The 23482-nt window shown below is 42.8% G+C and overlaps 1 protein-coding gene across 1 annotated transcript in view; it reads left to right on the top strand.

Moving 5' to 3' along the window:
- LOC311223253 (vesicular glutamate transporter 2.1-like) overlaps positions 1 to 23482 on the top strand; it is a gene marked incomplete at both ends in the record, with an annotated part of 38214 nt that overhangs the window by 6588 nt on the left and 8144 nt on the right. Inside the window, 7 exons of the mRNA XM_084308025.1 lie at positions 895 to 1009; positions 8202 to 8289; positions 14182 to 14268; positions 16010 to 16152; positions 17980 to 18129; positions 18675 to 18807; positions 21129 to 21239. Coding sequence (XP_084164151.1) covers positions 895 to 1009; positions 8202 to 8289; positions 14182 to 14268; positions 16010 to 16152; positions 17980 to 18129; positions 18675 to 18807; positions 21129 to 21239 — 827 coding nt within the window. The remainder of the gene's footprint in view (positions 1 to 894; positions 1010 to 8201; positions 8290 to 14181; positions 14269 to 16009; positions 16153 to 17979; positions 18130 to 18674; positions 18808 to 21128; positions 21240 to 23482) is intronic.

Raw genomic sequence — 23482 nt, forward strand, 5'->3', positions numbered from 1 at the left:
GTCTAAACATCATATATATGCACGAGCACGCTTTGTGGAATACGTATAGGCCTATACCTTATAGGCTTTGGTTGGATAATGGATCATAATTGTAAATAATGTCACATAGCCCACATTTGTTCGTGTTTTCTTTGACACTATTATGTAATCAAATCTATTCGTGTCATGCCCAATAGACAGTTGCCTCAATCGGATTAGGGTTTGCCCCCCGCCCGAGTGTCGATGAGAGGGGGGGGGGGGGGGGCAAGACGTGACACAAATAAATGTGATTGCCCCGGTGGCTTGGCCCTGCCTCGGTTGTATGGTCCCGGAGTCCCGGTAACGCGAGGGTCTCCCACTCTCCCGTCGTTAAGCCTCCACACGATATAGGCCTCGGTTATTCATATTTTCTTAGGCGCATATATAGTATACAAAAGATAAATATATATGAAACTCTGGCTTTTGATGGAATACAAAAACAGTAGCTGCTTCAAACATTTCGAATAATGCAATAAAGACACGAAGAGCCATGATCATTAATTATGCCTTGCTGCATTAATTATTAACACATTGGTGCGATTGGAGAGACAGAGAGAGAGAGAGAGAGAGAGAGAGAGAGAGAGAGAGAGTGGGGGTGGGGTTGGGTTAATGACAGTGTTCTGTATTTAGCAGTAGGCCTAGTTTTAGAAACGTAGTGATATCAAATTGCCTATTGAATATTTTATAAATGACTACTAAATATAACTATATAGGCAATGTTTTACTGTGTGTTTCCCTGATTAACTGCCTAGCTTGCATCACTGAGATAAACACATGCAATATTTCAATTTGTCTGATGCAATCCAACAACAGCATAATCTTTGTAATAATTACGATGGGTACAGGAAATAAAACCGAAAATGTGGCTATTTGCAGGGTATTCGGGTTGGCCATCTTCTTAACGTCCATTTTCAACATGCTGATCCCCTCGGCCGCCAGGACCCACTATGGCTGCGTCATCTTTGTGAGGATATTACAAGGGCTGGTGGAGGTAAGAGCTTGTATAAAACCTACTGTATGCCGACTTTGCCGAGTTCCTCTTGTAATTATAGAATGTCATTTTAATGCGACTGTGTGGCATGGTGTGTTTTGCTCTCTCATAAACACTATAATAATGTAGCCTATTTCTTCGTCAAATATACTCCCATAGACTCTTTTTGTATCACAAACAGTACTGTATTTGTAAATCTGATATGTCATAATAAATGTATAGATGTAGCAGTACTATCATCTGCATGTCATGTATGTTATTTATGATAAATTGAAAATGGGGGACCCTGATGTAAACAAGATGAAAGTCTTTCTCTGGTCTGCATCCCCTTAACAATTGTGTGTATTGAGCCGTACTGTATTGTACCCATTCTGCAATGTGTTAATACAATTTTCAATCAATCAATCAATGACGGTATAGTGTTTTTGATAACGTCTGAACCGGTGTGGTGTGTGGGGTTTCTATTGTGATTCACCAAATATAGACCGTGGCTGCAACCTGCAACAATAATAGCTATATCTGGAGAAACGTGAAACGCTTCGTATTGATTAGTCTACTACACAGTATACGGTTGGGATAGCCTCCTCCTTGTTGTCCCCGCCATAACTGAAACAAATCGTGTCTATACAAAAAAACGGCTGATTTACAAACACACACGCGCGCACACACATCACGCACACACATACACGCACACAAAAACGTGCTGACGTGCTAAAATGCATAAATGTCTCTAGCCACTACACAGTGGGAAATGACACCCGTGCACTTGCTTCTGATAGGTCGTATAGTAAACGCGACAAGCTGACACTGCTGCTGTCCATTCGGACAAAAAGAGAATATATTATTTTTGTCCATTTGTTGTCCATTGTCCATCCACAGAGAATGTCTTTGTGAATTAAATGTATATGTTCAAATGAAAATACACGTATGAAGTAAACATTTGTAGGCTAAAGCTATAGGCAGTCTATTTCAGTTAGACTGCCTCTATTGGCCGTGACTAATTGAAGGGTTGCCAATTTAATGACTTGCCATTGTCAGGCAATTATGAAGAGTGTTGACTGCACTGTGAATAGAACACCCTTGTATTGTAATTTATCCCCAACGGTGTTAGCCCATCACTTCAGCATGGCTATATGCAGGTTGTGTTTTTCAATGTTCAAATTAGCAGCTGACGAATAATACATTGGCAGCAGAATTGCCATATACGTGACGTGAACATAAGTTCCTCTTTGCTCAAAGCATTTACATTAATGCTAATAAAAAAGGTGGACATTTATATTTAGTTTGCTATTATCTGATATACAGTATGTATAATCCTGCTATTGTCAAATGGGTTTTGCCAACTGAAAATGTTAGTTCCTGATGTGCTTTCATTAAAACTCGTCAGATCTTTTTTGTGGTATACAAGAGCAAACAACGTGTGTTTTCTGGCCCTAAATAGACGTGTGTTGGGTTGGGCTTTTGTTTCTATGCATGACATTCTCTATATTAACATATCCCAGAGGTTGTCTGAACCGAACTCAAGCCCTAATCCTATAATGTGCAGGCACTTTGTAGGGGGTCAGCCCTATATTCCCACAGTCCTATATTGTTTTCACTAAAAATTAGGCCCTATGTTCCCACAGCCCTATGTTCCCACATTTCTAAGATTTGTATTACACAAAAAAGTAGGCCCTATGTTCCCACAGCCCTATGTTCCCACATTCCTATAATGTCCCCACATTTCTAAGATTAAAAAAAAAATTAGGCCCTATGTTCCCACAGCCCTACAATTGGATAATAGGTGTAATATATACCAAATTAAGAGAAAGGCTCCCATTTGTACTATAAATAGCCGACATGCAGGCACTTTAAGGCAATACTTTAAATGGAGAACTGAGCTCTTTTATGCACTGCAGTACTGTTGCATTTTTAGAAATGTTTGTGAAATACTTCTTCTACTTCAGGGATTGCATTGTAATGTATTATTGTATGTTTTTATATTGTATGTTTTTTATACTGTATGTTTTTTCCACATTTCTATGCTGAAATGAGCACAGAGACAAATCCCAATCAACCATGACGAAATGGCAATACATTATATCTATCTATCTATCTATCTATCTATCTATCTATCTATCTATCTATCTATCTATCTATCTATCTATCTATCTATCTATCTATCTATCTATCTATCTATCTATCTATCTATCTATCTATCTATCTATCTATCTATCTATCTATCTATCTATCTATCTATCTATCTATCTATCTATCTATCTATCTATCTATCTATCTATCTATCTATCTATCTATCTATCTATCTATCTATCTATCTATCTATCTATCTGTCTGTCTGTCTATCTGTCTGTCTGTCTGTCTGTCTGTCTGTCTGTCTGTCTGTCTGTCTGTCTGTCTGTCTGTCTGTCTGTCTGTCTGTCTGTCTGTCTGTCTGTCTGTCTGTCTGTCTGTCTGTCTGTCTGTCTGTCTGTCTGTCTGTCTGTCTGTCTGTATGTCTGTCTGTCTGTCTGTCTGTCTGTCTGTCTGTCTGTCTGTCTGTCTGTCTGTCTGTCTGTCTGTCTGTCTGTCTGTCTGTCTGTCTGTCTGTCTGTCTGTCTGTCTGTCTGTCTGTCTCTTCTGTCTGTCTGTCTGTCTGTCTGTCTGTCTGTCTGTCTGTCTGTCTGTCTGTCTGTCTGTCTGTCTGTCTGTCTGTCTGTCTGTCTGTCTGTCTGTCTGTCTGTCTGTCTGTCTGTCTGTCTGTCTGTCTGTCTGTCTGTCTGTCTGTCTGTCTGTCTGTCTGTCTGTCTGTCTGTCTGTCTGTCTGTCTGTCTGTCTGTCTGTCTGTCTGTCTGTCTGTCTGTCTGTCTGTCTGTCTGTCTGTCTGTCTGTCTGTCTGTCTGTCTGTCTGTCTGTCTGTCTGTCTGTCTGTCTGTCTGTCTGTCTGTCTGTCTGTCTGTCTGTCTGTCTGTCTGTCTGTCTGTCTGTCTGTCTGTCTGTCTGTCTGTCTGTCTGTCTGTCTGTCTGTCTGTCTGTCTGTCTGTCTGTCTGTCTGTCTATCTATCTATCTATCTATCTATCTATCTATCTATCTATCTATCTATCTATCTATCTATCTATCTATCTATCTATCTATCTATCTATCTATCTATCTATCTATCTATCTATCTATCTATCTATCTATCTATCTATCTATCTATCTATCTATCTATCTATCTATCTATCTATATATCTAGTCCCCAGTAAAATAGACATAGTATGAGAACCATATAATGACTAGAAGATCGCAGAGTTGAAGGCTGTGCAAGTCACTGTTCATCCCACTGTGAAGCCCTAACGGTGTCTCTTGGTGATACAGTTGGCTGAAGAAAACCAATTCCTAAAGGGGCACTTTACCAAAAAAAACATTTATTTTGCACATAATCTCTCACGCATCCAAAAACTCTGAAACAGTTTTGCACACGTTCATTCAGTTTGACAGCTATTTGGAGTAGATGAGTTTGAATATGGCCACCTGTGATGTCATCGAGGACATTGAATACTTGTGCTACAGCTTAATGAAACGATAAAGGTAGCCGTCCCTATAATACGAGGTGTTTTGTTAATTACAGCTTAATGAAACGATAAAGGTAGCCGCCCCTATAAGACAAGGTGTTGTGTTAATTACAGCTTAATGAAACGATAAAGGTAGCCGTCCCTATAAGACAAGGTGTTGTGTTAATTACAGCTTAATGAAACGATAAAGGTAGCCGTCCCTATAAGACAAAGTGTTGTGTTAATTACAGCTTAATGAAACGATAAAGGTAGCCGTCCCTATAATACGAGGTGTTTTGTTAATTACAGCTTAATGAAACGATAAAGGTAGCCGTCCCTATATGACAAGGTGTTGTGTTAATTACAGCTTAATGAAACGATAGCAATCCCTATAAGACAAGGTGTTGTGTTAATTACATGCTTAATGAAACGATAAAGGTAGCCGTCCCTATAAGACAAGGTGTTGTGTTAATTACAGCTTAATGAAACGATAGCAATCCCTATAAGACAAGGTGTTGTGTTAATTACAGCTTAATGAAACGATAAAGGTAGCCGTCCCTATAATACGAGGTGTTTTGTTAATTACATCTTAATGAAACGATAAAGGTAGCCGCCCCTATAAGACAAGGTGTTGTGTTAATTACAGCTTAATGAAACGATAAAGGTAGCCGTCCCTATAAGACAAGGTGTTGTGTTAATTACAGCTTAATGAAACGATAAAGGTAGCCGTCCCTATAAGACAAAGTGTTGTGTTAATTACAGCTTAATGAAACGATAAAGGTAGCCGCCCCTATAAGACAAGGTGTTGTGTTAATTACAGCTTAATGAAACGATAAAGGTAGCCATCCCTATAAGACAAGGTATTGTGTTAATTACAGCTTAATGAAACGATAAAGGTAGCCGTCCCTATAAGACAAAGTGTTGTGTTAATTACAGCTTAATGAAACGATAAAGGTAGCCGTCCCTATAATACGAGGTGTTTTGTTAATTACAGCTTAATGAAACGATAAAGGTAGCCGTCCCTATAAGACAAGGTGTTGTGTTAATTACATGCTTAATGAAACGATAAAGGTAGCCGTCCCTATAATACGAGGTGTTTTGTTAATTACAGCTTAATGAAACGATAAAGGTAGCCGTCCCTATAAGACAAGGTGTTGTGTTAATTACAGCTTAATGAAACGATAGCAATCCCTATAAGACAAGGTGTTGTGTTAATTACAGCTTAATGAAACGATAAAGGTAGCCGTCCCTATAATACGAGGTGTTGTGTTAATTACAGCTTAATGAAACGATAAAGGTAGCCGTCCCTATAATACGAGGTGTTTTGTTAATTACAGCTTAATGAAACGATAAAGGTAGCCGTCCCTATAAGACAAGGTGTTGTGTTAATTACATGCTTAATGAAACGATAAAGGTAGCCGTCCCTATAATACGAGGTGTTTTGTTAATTACAGCTTAATGAAACGATAAAGGTAGCCGTCCCTATAAGACAAGGTGTTGTGTTAATTACAGCTTAATGAAACGATAGCAATCCCTATAAGACAAGGTGTTGTGTTAATTACAGCTTAATGAAACGATAAAGGTAGCCGTCCCTATAATACGAGGTGTTTTGTTAATTACAGCTTAATGAAACGATAAAGGTAGCCGTCCCTATAAGACAAGGTGTTGTGTTAATTACATGCTTAATGAAACGATAAAGGTAGCCGTCCCTATAAGACAAGGTGTTGTGTTAATTACAGCTTAATGAAACGATAGCAATCCCTATAAGACAAGGTGTTGTGTTAATTACAGCTTAATGAAACGATAAAGGTAGCAATCCCTATAAGACAAGGTGTTGTGTTAATTACAGCTTAATGAAACGATAAAGGTAGCAATCCCTATAAGACAAGGTGTTGTGTTAATTACAGCTTAGTAATTAACGGACAAACAAGGGACTAAACACGTTTCGCAATTATGCCACAACAATGTGGGAACGCCCTACCCACAGCCGTAAAATAATGTGAATCCCTACCCACATTCAAAACCGCTCTTCGCAACTGGCCACCATAAACGTCCAACCGCGCCCCCCCCCCCCCCCCCCCCCCCCCCCCTCCCCCCCCCCCCCCCCCCTCCTAATAGACAGTCTCCTCCCCACCGTATGTAAATATTTTCTCCCACCCACCCCCTCCTAATGTACAGTCTCCTCCCCTCATATGTAGTTTCTGTTAGGATCTCTGGGTAACAGTACTGTATATTTGCATTTCGTATATATGTCACAAATGTCACAGTACTATATACCTGTTTGTCATGTATGTCCCTATGTCATAAATGTCATGACGTCATGTATGTTGTGTATGTCATAAATGTCACTATGAATTGAAAATGGGGGACCCTGATGTAAACAAGACAAAAGTCTTTCTCTGGTCTGCATCCCCTTAACAATTGTGTGTATTGAGCCGTACTGTATTGTACCCATTCTGCAATCTGTTAAATAAAGTTTTCATTCATTCATTCATTCATTCATTCATTCATTCATTCATTCATTCATTCATTCATTCATTCATAGTGTAATGATAAAGGCAGCAGTCCCTATAAGACGAGGTATCGCTATTTTTTCATCTGCATAATTTCACGGCGCTTCATTAACACAACAAAGGGTTCAATGGATGTGTGTGAGATTATGTGCAAAATAAATCAGCAAGTGCCCCTTTAACCCTTTCACTACCACACTACAGAAGGTTAAACCTTTACTATCACACTACAGGCGGTTAACCCTTTACTATCACACTACAGAAATGGTTAACCTTCTGTATTGTCACAGTGAAAGGGTTAACAGTTTGGTAGTGTGGCAGTGAAAGTTAACACACTGTGTATAATGTTTTTTTTTTGGTTCTACTTTTTCTCCCATTTTCTATTTTTCTCCCATCCCAATTTCGTATCGTCCAATTCTACCCTCCCCTGTCTCGAACGCTGTTTGGCCATGCCTCCCACAAGCCGGCTGCAATGTGGACGAAGCCATACATTGCACGAGACCCCTCCGGTACTCGAGGTAGCAGCCGTTGCATCTTTTCACCTGCACAGCGCGATCTTTCAGCGTCGGGGTCTGCGCTTTGGAGGGACACCACCCCTGTCGCTTCCTGATTCTACTGCGCAGGCGCACCAACCGACCTGTAGGAGTCGCTGTCCACAACGTCCGATCCCCACCCATCAGCTTCCCACCCCCTAATACTGCCAAATGTATTAGTATGAACGACCAGCAAAGCTGAATGCAATGCGGAGAGCTGGGCTCGAACCCAGCGTCTCCTGCATTGGTGGTGAGCGCCTTGCCCACTGCACCACCTAGCCGCCCCCCTGTGTATAATGTTGAGGGGAGGGGGTTAGAGGGTTTAGGCTTCAATGCTCAGGTACTGTGGGACATGATTTATTTTTGGGACATGTTGCTAAGTGATAGAATCTTGTCTTTTTAATTTGCTTGTTCAGTATTAACCCTTTCACTACCACACTACAGAAGGTTAACCTTTCACTACCACACTACAGATGGTTAAGGGTTAACCTTCTGTAGTGTGGTTGTGAAAGGGTCAACCCTTTGTCGTGTGGCAGTGAAAGGGTTTAACCTTCTGTATTATTGTCACAGTGAAAGGGTTAACCCTTTGGTAGTGTGTCAAAGGGTTAAATAACGCAGGGTATCCCTCTTGTGCCGTAGGGAGTGACATACCCAGCCTGTCATGGTATCTGGAGCAAGTGGGCCCCTCCGTTGGAAAGGAGTCGTCTGGCCACCACCTCCTTCTGTGGTAAGTATGGGCTGACCTCGATTAGTCGACTATTTGACTCCCACTTCCAATCGAAAGGACTGCCAACATCTTAGTCAAATGCAAAAAAAAAAGAAAAGATAATAATTTTGTATTATTATTTTTTAAATCATTATTTCCAAAAGCAAAGAGGCCTATGGAAGCGTGGCTAATGCTAATGGCGCGCATACCAGCGAGGCTAACTGCCTAAGACAACGGGCACAGAGGCACTGAAAGAGGATTTCACACACTAGACATTTCAAGATGTATCCATCAGTGGACCAATTGCATGCTTTCGCAGAGTACAAAAAGCCTTCATTCGACTTCTTCACACATTAAGCACCCCCCACAGCCCAAATGGAATGACCCCCCCCCCCCCCAAAAAAAATACATATAATTAGTAGTCGACTATCGCCAAATTTCGGCCAATCAAAGTCGACTATACAAATCCTTAGTCGGGGACAGGCCTAGTGGTAAGTAGTATACCTTTTCAAAAACACCCCAAATGGAGTTTATTTCCTGTTATACAATGGCATGCAAATTTCTCGATTCTGATTGGCTGAAACAGTCAAGTTAGACGTGATTATTTCTCATAACCCACGCTCGTGATCCCAGAACCTGCCCACAACCGAATTACAATCACTCCGCCAGTTCGACTTTTTCAAGGAAAAACCAAGATTGCGGACAATAATCTTTACGAATGGATGTGTTGAAAGCGCCATAACGACTAATTCAAATGTGTTAGTTTCTTACACAATGTTGGATTATGTAATTGGTGGGTCATGAGTAATTGTGGAACAAAATATAAATCGCGGGAAGTCTGTTGTTAGATGCCATTCGTCAAAAGGACATTCATTTCACTGTTAATAAAATGTTCAAGCAATCAATCAATCAAACCAATAACACACGCTCACGCGGAGGTGCGCTGTTCTAAGTGAGCGTGTGTTATTGGATTGATTGATTGATTGGAAATGTTATTAATGTCCGCCTTGTTTCGAACTGGTTATGCTTAGGCCCTCTTTCGAAGTCGCCCTCTTTCGAGTCGGTTATGCTTAGAGTTTATCTTTAGAGCAGGGCGATAGACCACCAGCCCTGATTCCAAACTCTAAGCATAACCAGTTCGAAACAAGGCGGACATTAATAACATTTTCAATCAATCAATCAATCAATCAATCAATCCAATAACACACGCTCACTTAAAACAGCGCACCTCCGAGCTGCTTCTATAGAAAGTAGGTTAAAAAAAATTGTTTAAAGATGTAAGCACTGTCTATCTGTAATACAATTTTCAATCAATCAATCAATCAATCCCATAAGGCCTCTACATGCTACAGCAACTGCAACGCAACTGCAACACAACATCAGCGCGACTTCAACACAACATGTTGCAGAGGGTGTTGTAGAGTGTGTTGCGAGGATGTTGCGTAGTTTCGTAAAAGTCAGTCAAAGCTTGCCAAAAGCACGAGCAGTGAACTCCAAGACCACGTGACTGAACTCAAACTAGAAAGAAACAGACTAAGAAATTACGTAAACTCCATGATCAAAACTGCTAAAAAAATTTCATCAATGACAAAACTGAGGAAAACAAAAATAAACCATGTGAACTTTGGAAATTACTCAACAATCAACTAGGCTGCAGTAAAAAACTTAAAACCAGGTTCTCAAACATAAACATAAAGACAGACAACACGCTCATCACAGACAAACTGGATGTAGCCAATTACTTAAACACTTTCTTCACAAACATAGCCACAACACTGGTAAACAAACTACCCTCCCACTCAGGGCAGTATGGGGTAGAACACATAGTAGCATACTACAAGAACCTAGGCGTCCACAAAGACGACTTCAAACTGGAAATGGTAACTACAGATGAGGTACTCAAAAAACTGAGCGCCCTCCAACCGAACAAGGCCACTGGCCATGACAACATCCCCTCCAAATTCCTCAGAGACTCAGCAGCCGCCATCACCCCAGTCATCACACACATAATAAACCTCTCCATAAAACAGGGACACGTCCCCAAGGACTTCAAAATTGCGAGAGTAACACCCCTGCACAAAAAGGGCAGCAAACTAGACCCAGGCAACTACCGCCCTGTTTCTATCCTTACATCCATCTCGAAAGTCATGGAAAAAATAGTATACGAACAGATCGAAAAGTACCTCGCGGAAAAAAATCTAATCTACGAATTCCAATCTGGCTTCAGAACATCCCACTCCACTGACACATGCCTTCTCTATTTGAACGACCACATCAAACAAGAGGTGGACGCGGGCAAATACTGCGGCATGGTCATGCTGGACCTACAAAAGGCCTTCGACACTGTCAATCACACCATTCTGATTGACAAGCTAAAAGCAATAGGTTTTGATAGTTTATCAGTGAGCTGGATACAATCCTACCTGGAGGGGAGAGAACAGATGGTGGAGGTAAACGGTACCCTATCCCCCCCCCCTCACAGTGAGCTGTGGTGTTCCACAAGGAAGCATACTAGGACCGCTACTATTCCTAATTTATGCAAATGACATGTCGTCAGCTTGTGACTGCAACTTGTTCCTGTTTGCGGACGACTCAGCCCTGCTGGTCTCTGACAAGAACAAGTTACAGGTTGAAAAAGCCCTCAGCTCGGAACTAGGCAAAATCTGCATATGGCTCGCCGACAACAAACTATCATTACACATGGGCAAAACAGAGTCCATACTCTTCGGTTCAAATAACAAACTCAGCAAGACCGACGCTTTCTCGGTTACAGTGGGTGACAATATTGTCACAAGGAAAGATGAAATTACCTACCTAGGTTCCATCCTAGAGGCTAATCTTTCCTGTGACAAAATGGCATCCAATGTAATAAAAAAAGTCAACCAACGAACTCGATTCTTGTACCGGATCTCCTCTCTGGTAACCAAGAATACCCTGAAGACTCTGGCAGGAGCACTCATTCAAGGGTACTACGACTATGCTTGCACCTCATGGTACCAAAGCACCTCAAAGGCACTAAAAAACAAATTACAAACATCTCAAAACAAGCTAGTCAGACTACTGCTTGACCTGACTCCTAGAACCCACCTCACCCCGGCCCACTTTGACAACCTAGGATGGCTTAGAGTAGATGACAGAGTACAGCAACTTGCAATGGGCCTGGTCTACAAGATACACTACGCGACCAAGGTACCCATGTACATGTCAAAATACTTCCCAAAGGTCAGTGAATACCACGATCACAACACCAGAGGGAGCTCCACAAATCATGTTAAACCCAGATTCGGCTCAAACAAGGGACTAAACACGTTTAGCAATTATGCCACATCAATGTGGAACGCCCTACCCAAAGCTGTAAAGGAATGTGAATCACTACCCACCTTCAAAAACACTCTCAAAGAACACCTACGGGAGACTGCAATTCGAAACTGGCCCCTACAAATGTCTTAACCCAGTTGTACAGTAAATGACCAAGTATGGTTTTGTCAGTATTCCAATGTACAGTGTACAGTGTCCCCCCCCTACCCCAACCCCCCCCCCCCCCTCCAATGTACAGCCCCCACCCACCAACCCCACCCCACATACACTTTTTAATCAATCAATCAATCAATCAATCAATCAATCAATCAATCAATCAATCAATCTCCCCAAAATCTAATCTGAACAACCGTTGCGATGATGTTGCGTAGCAGTGATTGGTTGGTTAGCGAATGGGGGCGGGTCTGTCATAGAATAATATTGGTCCCGCAGGGAGGAATACCATCCTCCAGTTAACGTAATTTATACAAATGGAAGTATTGATTTCGGCGTAACGAATCATTAAAAAAATATACCGTTAACTGGAATATATTCGTTTCTTTACACATATGTTGGATTATGTAATTGGTTTGTCATGACAAACCAATAAAAAATCGCGAATTAACCGGTGGTTATCCTATAGCCCTAGTACAGTATGTACATTTCAACAAAGTGGAGCCGCAGGGGACTTCCATAGCATACGCCTTCAAATCATCTTACCTTGACGATTAAAAGCCTCCACAATTTAGTAAACAGTGTTCCCATGGCTGGTGTTGATATTTTACGATGCCAGCTTGTGAGAATTTGTTGTAGCCAGCCAGCTAGCGTTGATGCTATTCAATGCTATCATACCCAGCTAATGTTAATGCCATTCAGAATTTATTAACATAGCTACAACAACACACAGTAACGTTAATATAATTACATGCATCATTGTTTACAATGAACGGTGGGGCTAATCGAAAGGACTGGACACAGACAAGTTAAACAGCAATCAATTAATTTAATATAACAGGTAGTTCGAGCTGCATTTTCGTGCCTACGACCAGAGGTGCATTCCTCATATCAACACTGATTGCACGCACGCTAATGACGTCATGTGCACGTGCATAAATGTTCCCTCGCTTAAGCACAGACTAAAGACAATGCCTAATTGCCTCTACAAATGGAATGTAACACATTTCATTCACAAGTTAGGTGTGAATGTATCTGTGAACGTATTTAACACACCTGACGACCGGCGCTATGCCGCTATTGATATGCAAAGTAGCCCATGTGTGTACTTATAGCGAGTTGGCGAGTGCAGCGCATTCCTGTGTGCATGCGCGTGCCGTGCACATCCGTGCGTGTGTGTGCACGCGCTTCTGCTCACAAAACTTTGGCTGCACTGCGTGCAACCCCGTCCCATGAAGAACGCATCCCTGCCTACGACCACACCACAGCCACAGGGATATATCCGGCTTTGACAAGCTCTCTCTCCTGCCGATTAAATTCAGCAGCTCTTCCACCTCAAGTGCCTGTAGCTGCCTGCATTTCCACAACGGCGTCCATCCCTGCTGCTAGCTAACGTTAAAACTAACCTAAAGTTAGTTGTTCACCAACAATCTACAGACACCAACAAACACAGAACCGGATTAAGTTACACAAGCAGAAAAATAAGCATCATTTATACTTCCGGTCGGGGGGTTTCAAAATAAAAGAGCGACGTCTAAAGCACCAGAAATACGTTTATTTTGTACAATATCTAACGTTAAAACGAACCTAAACTAACCTTACAACTAACCTAAAGTTAGTTTAGGTTCCTGTTAACGTTAGATAACGTACAAAATAAACGTATTTCCGGTGCTTTAGAGACGTCGCTCTTTTATTTTGAAACCCCCCGACCGGAAGAATAAATGATGCTTCTTTTTCTGCTTGTTATCAATGGGTTGGTTGAGAAGGGAAGTTTCATCTATCTAGGGAACCTAGCTACACCCGGGGTACAATGTTGCATAGGTTGCGCGTCGATGTTGCAGAAGCATAAAGGCAGAGTGTCTGCAACACTGTTGCGTTGTCGATGTTGAGTGGCAGTTGCTTCGCAGTTGCTGTAGCATGTAGAGGCCTTAACCCACGCTCACTTCATTCTTAGATGGAATGCCTTGAAACAGCGCTGCTTCTACACACGGAGGCAACGTCTCTTTTTTTTTTTTGGAACTACTTTTTCTGCGGGTGGTTTTGTCAATAAATCTTCAATTAATGTGTGTTTATTGTATAGCAATAAGGTTGGATGAATGCGCCAGTTGTATAAAAGCCATAACGACCACCCCTAGGCATGGTCTAATTCTCATAACCCACTCCTGCGCGTGATGTAATGCTTTATTATAGTGTTGTGCGCTAATACAGAAGTTGACCGGAGATGCACTCAAAGAGCCCGAGCTGTTTCCCTAGCAACGGATTTCTTCTGAACAGGTCCGACGGCGTCCAATCGTATTCTCTATAGAATTTGATGAGAATCGATGCTTCTTCACCGTTTCATAACGGTTTCACGTTAACTCGATTTCCCGAGCTCACGCCGTTTGTCTTGTGGCCCCTCTTGTCTCATCGTATACCCCGGTTTCCCCTCTCTGGTGTCCGCAGGCTCCTACGCTGGTGCTGTCATAGCTATGCCTCTGGCGGGGTACCTGGTGCAGTATTCAGGCTGGTCCTCTGTCTTCTATATCTATGGTAAGATGTGTGTGTGTGTGTGTGTTTGATTGATTGAAAAGTTTATTAACAGATTGCAGAATGGGTACAGTACAGTACAGCTCAGTGTGACAGTGTGTGTGTGTGTGTGTGTGTGTGTGTGTGTGTGTGTGTGTGTGTGTGTGTGTGTGTGTGTGTGTGTGTGTGTGTGTGTGTGTGTGTGTGTGTGTGTGTGTGTGTGTGTGTGTGTGTGTGTGTGTGTGTGTGTGTGTGTGTGTGTGTGTGTGCGTGTGTGTGTGTGTGTGTGTGCGTGCGTGTGTGTGTGTGTGAGTGAGGGGAGGTAGTTGTAGCTTTAGTTTCTTATCTCATTCGTTACATTATGAATAACTGATGACGCAACAGGATTTCCACTTGACCTATTTGTCCACTTGAAAGCGACTGTGTTGTGTTTTTTGGAAGTCGGTTGATGTGTTGCGATATCAGCTGTCTGGCGGAAGTCAAATGGATTCACCAGGCCAGCTCTGTATTTATCTCCACCCCCCCCCCAATGTTTTGATGCGTCTGTTCTCCGATAATTATCCCGCTCTCTGTCTCTGGACTGGATACAGTTGGCCTTCCTGTCTGGGATTCATACTCAAGGGCATTCTTTTGGAAAGATAAGGCTACCAAACATTCTGCATGTTCCTATGTAACTGCTGAAATAACCCTGATGTGCAGGATGCTTTGATATAGTTCTAACATGTTGTCTATGTGTGCAAGGTGCTTTGATAGAGTTCTAACACATTGTCTATGTGTGCAAGGTGCTTTGTTTGAGTTCTAACACATTGTCTATGTGTGCAAGGTGCTTTGATTGAGTTCTAACACATTGTCTATGTGTGCAGGGGTCTTTGACAGAGTTCTACCATGTTGTCTATGTGTGCAGGGGTCTTTGACAGAGTTCTAGCATGTTGTCTATGTGTGCAGGGGTCTTTGACAGAGTTCTAACATGTTGTCTATGTGTGCAGGGGTCTTTGACAGAGTTCTAACATGTTGTCTATGTGTGCAGGGGTCTTTGACAGAGTTCTAACCTGTTGTCTATGTGTGCAGGGGTCTTTGACAGAGTTCTACCATGTTGTCTATGTGTGCAGGGGTCTTTGACAGAGTTCTAACATGTTGTCTATGTGTGCAGGGGTCTTTGACAGAGTTCTAACACATTGTCTATGTGTGCAGGGGTCTTTGACAGAGTTCTAACATGTTGTCTATGTGTGCAGGGGTCTTTGACAGAGTTCTAGCATGTTGTCTATGTGTGCAGGGGTCTTTGACAGAGTTCTACCATGTTGTCTATGTGTGTAGGGGTCTTTGATATAGTTCTAACATGTTGTCTATGTGTGCAGGGGTCTTTGACAGAGTTCTAGCATGTTGTCTATGTGTGCAGGGGTCTTTGACAGAGTTCTACCATGTTGTCTATGTGTGCAGGGGTCTTTGATATAGTTCTAACATGTTGTCTATGTGTGCAGGGGTCTTTGACAGAGTTCTAACATGTTGTCTATGTGTGATGGGGTCTTTGACAGAGTTCTAACACATTGTCTATGTGTGCAGGGGTCTTTGGCAGAGTTCTAACACGTTGTCTATGTGTGCAGGGGTCTTTGGCAGAGTTCTAACACATTGTCTATGTGTGCAGGGGTCTTTGGCAGAGTTCTAACACATTGTCTATGTGTGCAGGGGTCTTTGGCAGAGTTCTAACACGTTGTCTATGTGTGCAGGGGTCTTTGGCAAAGTTCTAACACATTGTCTATGTGTGCAGGGGTCTTTGGGATCTTCTGGTACATGTTCTGGATCTTGGTGTCGTATGAGAGCCCAGCTGTACACCCCACCATCACCGAGGAGGAGCGCTGCTATATTGAGGAGAGCATCGGAGAAAGTGCCCAGCTGATGGGCCCCAGTGAGGTGATGAAGATGATGAACACCAACCTTCACACGACTAAAACCTAGTGGTGGGACTCGATTAAAAAATGTAATCGAATTAATTCGAGACTTTATAGTTAATTGATGGAGATTAATCGCATTTTAAAACGCATATCAATATTTGATGTGAAAAGCGAAATTTTTCAATTAAAATGGATTTTGGTATACGAGTGAATACGTTTAAGCAGCAACATCTTGTTTATTAGCTACTACACAGACCAACAGTCAGATCAATGCAATTTATAACAAAGTGCAGCAATTTTAGGAATAATATATATATATAGCGCAAAGGACCTTTTCTCTTTTGAAAGAGACATTGCGATTTTCTTTACACAATAAAGAAAAATCACTTTGAGTGCGAATGAAATAGAGTAACAGAGGTTTGAACACACTGAAGTAAAAGTTGTGTGTACTCACATTTCTGTTTAGTGGTTGAGATGCCTGTTTTTATGTTCCAGCTGAGAGGTAGGAGCTGGAAAACATAACGATTCCATAGCCTGAAGTCTTATAGTCATACAGGGCCAATGTTTATAAAAATCCCACGGAAAATGAGTATTTCACAAAGGTTTTTGTAATGTGTGTACCGCAATAATTCAGCGTGATTATCCAAAATGGCCATCCACTGCCTTTATTTCGCCTCTCGAGTCAAAACAAAGGACTTCTTCGTCTTCTTGTGTCACCTTCCGCGTCTTGGCTACAACGGTGGTCAATCATTTTCGCCATCAGCGGTGACTGGTCACTGGTCAGTTCAGGACCGTTCACAACCAAACTTCACTTGTCCGAACGGCTTGTAAAATGATGCTCGCCGGATATTTCGTCTTGTAACTCGAGAATGGAATCATGCAATAGGTTGAGTGGGGTGACGATCGAAAAGCGGCAAATTCAACTTTCCAACAATGTATTGGTTGATCGGCGAAAACACAGCCCGGAGCCGACAGACAAGAGCAAAGTGCCGCGACGTGCAATAAAATGCGTTATTCTTTTTTACGTAAAAAAAAATCTGTAGTTAATCGAAATTAACGCGATAAAGTCCCAGCCCTACTAAAAACACTTTCCAAATTGAATCAACTCAACTGATCTCTATTTCAGATCTTTTGTCCAAATGTTTTGTCACAGTTACTGCAGGTTCACTACTCCCCGAAATCCCCTTGCGGTATTGGAATCCGATGCCCTACTTTCTAGACAGGTGTTGAAGGTGCTGTGGTCTTTTTCTGTTTGTTAAAATAAGCTTGTATTATTCTATATGTTAGAATAATAGCTCTACACGTCATTGATATAGATTGTCTGGTCAGTAACATGGGTCTGAAGTCCCCCAGCTCTGAAGTAGACAGAAAATAAATGTTCTGGTATCCTGTTCCCACTTTATCCAATCAGGAGGGAGAACTCCACACTGTAAAAATAAATAATTATTTTTAAGCAAATGTGTCCTTGAAACAAGTAAAATAATATACCAGTGCAGTAAGCAAATTTTGCTTGGCAAGATTTCTTGAAATAATTTGAAATATCTATGGTTCTCTCTCCTGATCGGATAAAGTGGGAAGGGATACCAGACAATTATTTTTGTATTTGGTGTTTACTGCAGAGTGGAGGGTCTGGGCATGTTACTGACCAAACACTCTACATCAGTGATTGCTGTCGAAACACTTATTTCAACCAAAAAATACCACGTACAGCACCTTTAATTCCCTCAAACACGCCCCTCCCCCTCCCTCTACCATACTCGGCTGTATGGTGGGAATGATCAAATAGGTCATGCTTATTACTAAGCACTGACGTGATCCTTAAACCCATTCTGATGACCCCCTGCAGAAATTTAAGACCCCATGGAAGAAGTTCTTCACCTCCATGCCCGTCTACGCCATCATCGTGGCCAACTTCTGCAGGAGCTGGACCTTCTACCTGCTGCTCATCAGCCAACCGGCTTACTTTGAGGAGGTGTTTGGCTTTGAGATCAGCAAGGTGAGACTCGGGAACCAACCAGGGTTAAGGTTGGGATTATATAGCAATAGAAAACAGCTCACTAGGGTTGGTAGAACATTGTCCTGTTATGACGTATTGTATGTATGTAAGAAAAAACCTACACGGTGCCTTTATGAAATAGATAATAACTCGTGCAGTGGAATAAGTGAAAGGATATGGAAATGTATCACCTCAGTGTAAAATAGGGTTAATAAGTGCAAATCTTCTAAAAACCAAGGTGCACCGTATTTAGATTTCTATGCTGTAACTGTGTACACGTGCAGTGATGTGGGATGTGCACATGGCTGTAGGTAACTGTGTGCATGTGCAGTGATGTGGGATGTGCACATGGCTGTAGGTAACTGTGTGCACGTGCAGTGATGTGGGATGTGCACATGGCTGTAGGTAACTGTGTGCACGTGCAGTGATGTGGGATGTGCACATGGCTGTAGGTAACTGTGTGCATGTGCAGTGATGTGGGATGTGCACATGGCTAGGTAACTGTGTGCACGTGCAGTGATGTGGGATGTGTACATGGCGTGCAGGTCGGCATGGTGTCCGCTCTGCCCCACCTGGTGATGACCATCATTGTGCCCATCGGAGGCCAACTGGCCGACCACCTGCGCAGCAAGAACATCATGTCCACCACCAACGTGAGGAAGATCATGAACTGCGGAGGTGAGCAGCCCGCCACTGAGAACCAATTATGCTCTTTTCAACACCTCAATTCAGCAGCTTCAAGGTGTTTTCACGGGTTTTAGATTTGTGTCGTCTACGCTGTCTTTTGGTTGTCGTTTCGGCTGCAAGCGGGTGGTAAATCTGTACTATGAAATTGCAATGTTTAGAGCATCCTTTCATTCAATAAACACAAGATTAGGCTCGTCTAGTTAAGCCGGACTTGGATAGGCTTACACTACATGCCAGTGATTACATGCCAGTGATGCATGCCAGTGATTACATGTCAGTGATACATGCTAGTGATTACATGTCAGTGATACATGCTAGTGATTACATGCCAGTGATACATGCTAGTGATGCATGCTAGTGATACATGCTAGTGATACAGGCTAGTGATACATGCTAGTGATACATGCTAGTTGTAACTGAGGGGTTACAAAACCCTGACTGTATTAAAGATTGTGATAGATTAAACCACTGCTAGTTATGTACTTTAATTACTGGCCAGACAGTACATCAAATATAGATGGTGAACACCCACAAGAACACGGCATTGACACAGAAATACTATTGGAGGGTAATTTATTATTATTAGGCAACGTTAGGTTACAGAATGAGAATTAGGGTCGCGCTTGTATGGCGAAGAATATACGTAAAGTCAGTCAAGAGCATAAGTCACTAAGAATAGCAGGAATCCTACGATGGGTCTAAGCTGACGCCACCTGTTGTATAGTAGCAATTATATAGGGCAACACCGGTACCAACTGGAGACAATGGGTTCCCTCCGGGGTGTAAGGCCTGGAAGGTAGAGGAATGTTCGGGTACTCCGTCTGATTCAATGGGGAATAAAGAGACTCCAGGTACAGGAGTCGGTGCTTGTAAACTCCCATGATCAGCAGCAAAAGCAATAATTGTAATCCAAAATGCTCGACAGCATTGATGACAGCTAGCCAGCCCCGTCCACGAGGCAGGCCCGAGTTGTAATCCTCACGAGGTTAAATCCCAAACGATAGTGGAAATCAACGATGCTCTTCTCCGGTGGTCACGTCCCAAATCAATATAATCCAACCAGGAATGGTTCTGCAATCGCCGGCGCCGATTCTCCTGTGTACATGTCCAACGGTTCTCCGCCTAGGACTCCTCGGGTGTGGGCGACGTATTTAGGCCACACAGCCTGGTTAAGTGCACTAGCTAAAGACACGACGAACCGATGGGTAATGCTACACACGGAAGAACTGTGGCCGCACGATATACAATAAATGATCGACTATTTACTTCACATTAGATTAAGTCGAACTCAACGTTACTTCATTAAACTCTGACACTTTAACATTCTATTTGCACGCGGTTCTCAATGCTCTATTTAGACGCAAGGTTGCTCACTTCACTGCACGTTGGCTCGTGGTGAAGGTGGGTAAGGTACTGCTGTTTACACCTGCGCCAATATATATACTTAAGTGAATATCTAGTCCCAACCTCAGTCCTTGTCTCGTATTACTACGCTGACTCTGGGCATGTTCTGACATGCCTGCAGTTGTCTTTGAACTTGCCGTTGGGGGCTTGCGCTCTGGCGCCTGGGGGCGCTGTCCAATAGGAGAGCGAATATTACTCTGGTCTGAATGCAGGTAAAGGGATATTCCGTGTAGATATATAAATAATATACAAAGTATATCAAACGATACATATATATATTCAGTTTAATCTGGCCCTTCACAACACTAGTGATGCATGCTAGTGATTACATGCCAGTGATGCATGCTAGTGATACATGCCAGTGATACATGCCAGTCATTTCATGCCAGTGATGCATGCCAGTGCGAGGCTCTCACTTGCGTGTTTCAACAATGTCAGTAACCAGCTTGGCCTCGTGTGCAGTAGGGCTGCACCCTCTGGATCCGCACGATAAAATAAATCTATCTGTTCAATCGCTGTTGTCAACTCACTGTGACTCTACATGGATTTCCTGTGAGTTATGTAATTGAGGGAAAACTGTTCATCAAATTCATGCTTAATTCAGTTGGCACTGTGATTGCTGATGGGCTGTGTGTGTGTGTGTGTGTGTGTGTGTGTGTGTGTGTGTGTGTGTGTGTGTGTGTGTGTGTGTGTGTGTGTGTGTGTGTGTGTGTGTGTGTGTGTGTGTGTGTGTGTGTGTGTGTGTGTGTGTGCGCGCGTGTGTGTGTGTGCGTGTGTGTGTGTGTGTGTGTGTGTGTGTGTGTGTGTGTGTGTGTGTGTGTGTGTGTGTGTGTGTGTGTGTGTGTGTGTGTGTGTGTGTGTGTGTGTGTGTGTGTGTGTGTGTGTGTGTGTGTGTGTGTTGTCATCAGGGTTTGGCATGGAGGCTACCTTCCTGCTGGTGGTAGGATACTCCCACAGCAGAGGGATGGCCATCTCCTTCCTGGTTCTTGCCGTGGGCTTCAGTGGATTTGCTATATCAGGTAAAAAAACACACTGGCAACTGAGTCAGCAGCACTCTGGCTGTGCTGTTATTGTCTTCATGTCACACCACCACTTCAATATCTATGGATGAATGATAATTGTGTTTATATAAGCACTTTTCTAGACACTGAAAGCGCTTTACAGTGTAGGGTGGAAATTGCCTCCTTCACCACCACTGTAGGACCCAGCATTGGGCTACGCAGGCTCAATGGCTGCCATACACTGGCGCCAAGTTTCAAGTTTCTTTATTAGTTGTCATACAAAAATACAGAATACTTTTATATGAAATGCTTCTTTCTGTTTTGCTCCTGAGAGTGTGCTAGATAAAAATAGATAAGTATAAAATAGAAAGTCAAAAGTACGTAAACAAGTGTAAACAAAAGTGTTCAAGATACATATATACAATATACAATGCAGAGTAGAGAAAAAGTAACAATACAGTACAATGCGGAAATGGGATGAGGTACAACTTAGGGTAAGGTGCAATGAGGTATGAGTTGTAGTGCAAATCTCTTTACCAATAAATATAAAGTGTGTTAAAGTGTCTAAAGTGGGTAAAGTGGGTGCTACAGTGAGTTGTTTATTTAAAGGGGAACTATCTTATAAATGGCCTTTTTCAGTGTTTAGCATTGTTTCCTAGCTATGTGGACTTATATTAATAGGATCTATGTCTCTAATTCTCATATTGGCGCATTCTTCCAATTCTCCTCTCACAATATTCACCCTCACTGAACTGAGTCATCTGAAAATGTGCATATCTGTGATGTCAGAGATTTCTCAGCTGCATAATAATGTGGCAGTTGATGTGGCAGTTGGCACCAGGCCACACAGTGGTGGTTGGAGCCCAGCTTCAAAACGGCTTAAGATCTTGAGGTAGAAAATGCTGTTTTTGAGTACTTGATTAGAAATACAAAACAATGATTTAAAAAAAAAAAAAAAAACGTACAGAGGTGTTCCATAGACTCACAGGAATTGTGTAAAAGTGCCCAAATAGTGAATAGTGAATAGTGAAAGAAATAGTAAAATAGTTTCCCTTTAAAGTGAGTGTGTGCGTGTGGATGTGTGTGCTGTGAGTATATTTGATGTTTTGTTACATAGTGTTATTGTCATTGATCATCCTGATGGCCTGGGGATAGAAGCTCCTTCTGAGTCTCTCTGTGCTTGCCATGAGACTCCGGTATCACTTGCCTGAGTGGGAAGCCCACCTCCAATTGTGCGTTCGGCTGAACAGGCCACTCTCTGTAGTCTGCTACGGTCTTGTGCGGTGCTATTCCCAAACCAGCAGATGATATTGCCAGTCAGGAGGCTCTATATTGTGCATGAGTAGAAGTTCTTAAGGATCTTCTGACTCACTTTGTACTTCCTTAGGTGCCTAAGGAAGTAGAGGCGTTGCCGTGCCTTCTTGACTACACTGTCAATGTGTGTGGTCCATGTCAAGTCCTCGGATATGTGGACTCCGAGGTACTTAAAACTGTTCACTCTCTCGACCGGTGCCCCGTCGATGCTGAGTAGTCCCTGGCCCCCGACCTCCTAAAGTCCACAATCATCTCTTTTGTTTAGCTGACGTTCAGGGAGAGGCAGTTCTCCTGACACCACCACGCTAGAACCTCTACCTCTTCCAGGTAGGCCCTCTCATCGTTTGCAGAGATCAGGCCAACCACTACTGTGTTGTCAGCAAATTTGATGATTGTGTTGTTGTTCCGCTGAGCCACACAGTCATGTGTGTACAGGGAGTAGAGGAGGGGACTCAGAACACAGCCCTGGGGGGCCCCTATGTTGAGGGTGATGGATGAGGAGGTGCAGTTGCCTGCTCTCACCACCTGGGGTCTGCCCGTCAGGAAGTCCAAGACCCACTGGCAGAGGTCATAGTTCAAGCCCAGGTCCCTGAGCTTGGCTATGAGTTTGGAGGGGACTATGGTATTGAATGCTGAGCTTTAGTCGATGAATAGCATTCTCACATAGTTCCCCTGCCTCTTGTCCAGGTGTGATGCTGCTGTGTGCAGCACATGGGCTATGGCATCCTCCGTGGACCTGTTGGGGCGATATGCAAATTGCAGGGGGTCCAGGTTGATGGGGAGGGAGGAACAGATGTAGCCCTTCACAAGCTTCTCAAAGCACTTCATGGCTATGGAGGTGAGAGCTACAGGGCGGTAGTCGTTGAGGCAAGCATGGATTCTTTTGGTACAGGGATAATGGTGGACTTCTTCAGACAGGTGGGGATGACAGCCTGTTTTAAGGACAG

Source organism: Notolepis coatsorum (assembly GCF_963971535.1).
Source record: "Notolepis coatsorum genome assembly, chromosome: 2".
In the NCBI taxonomy this organism is placed as follows: Eukaryota; Metazoa; Chordata; class Actinopteri; order Aulopiformes; family Paralepididae; genus Notolepis; species Notolepis coatsorum.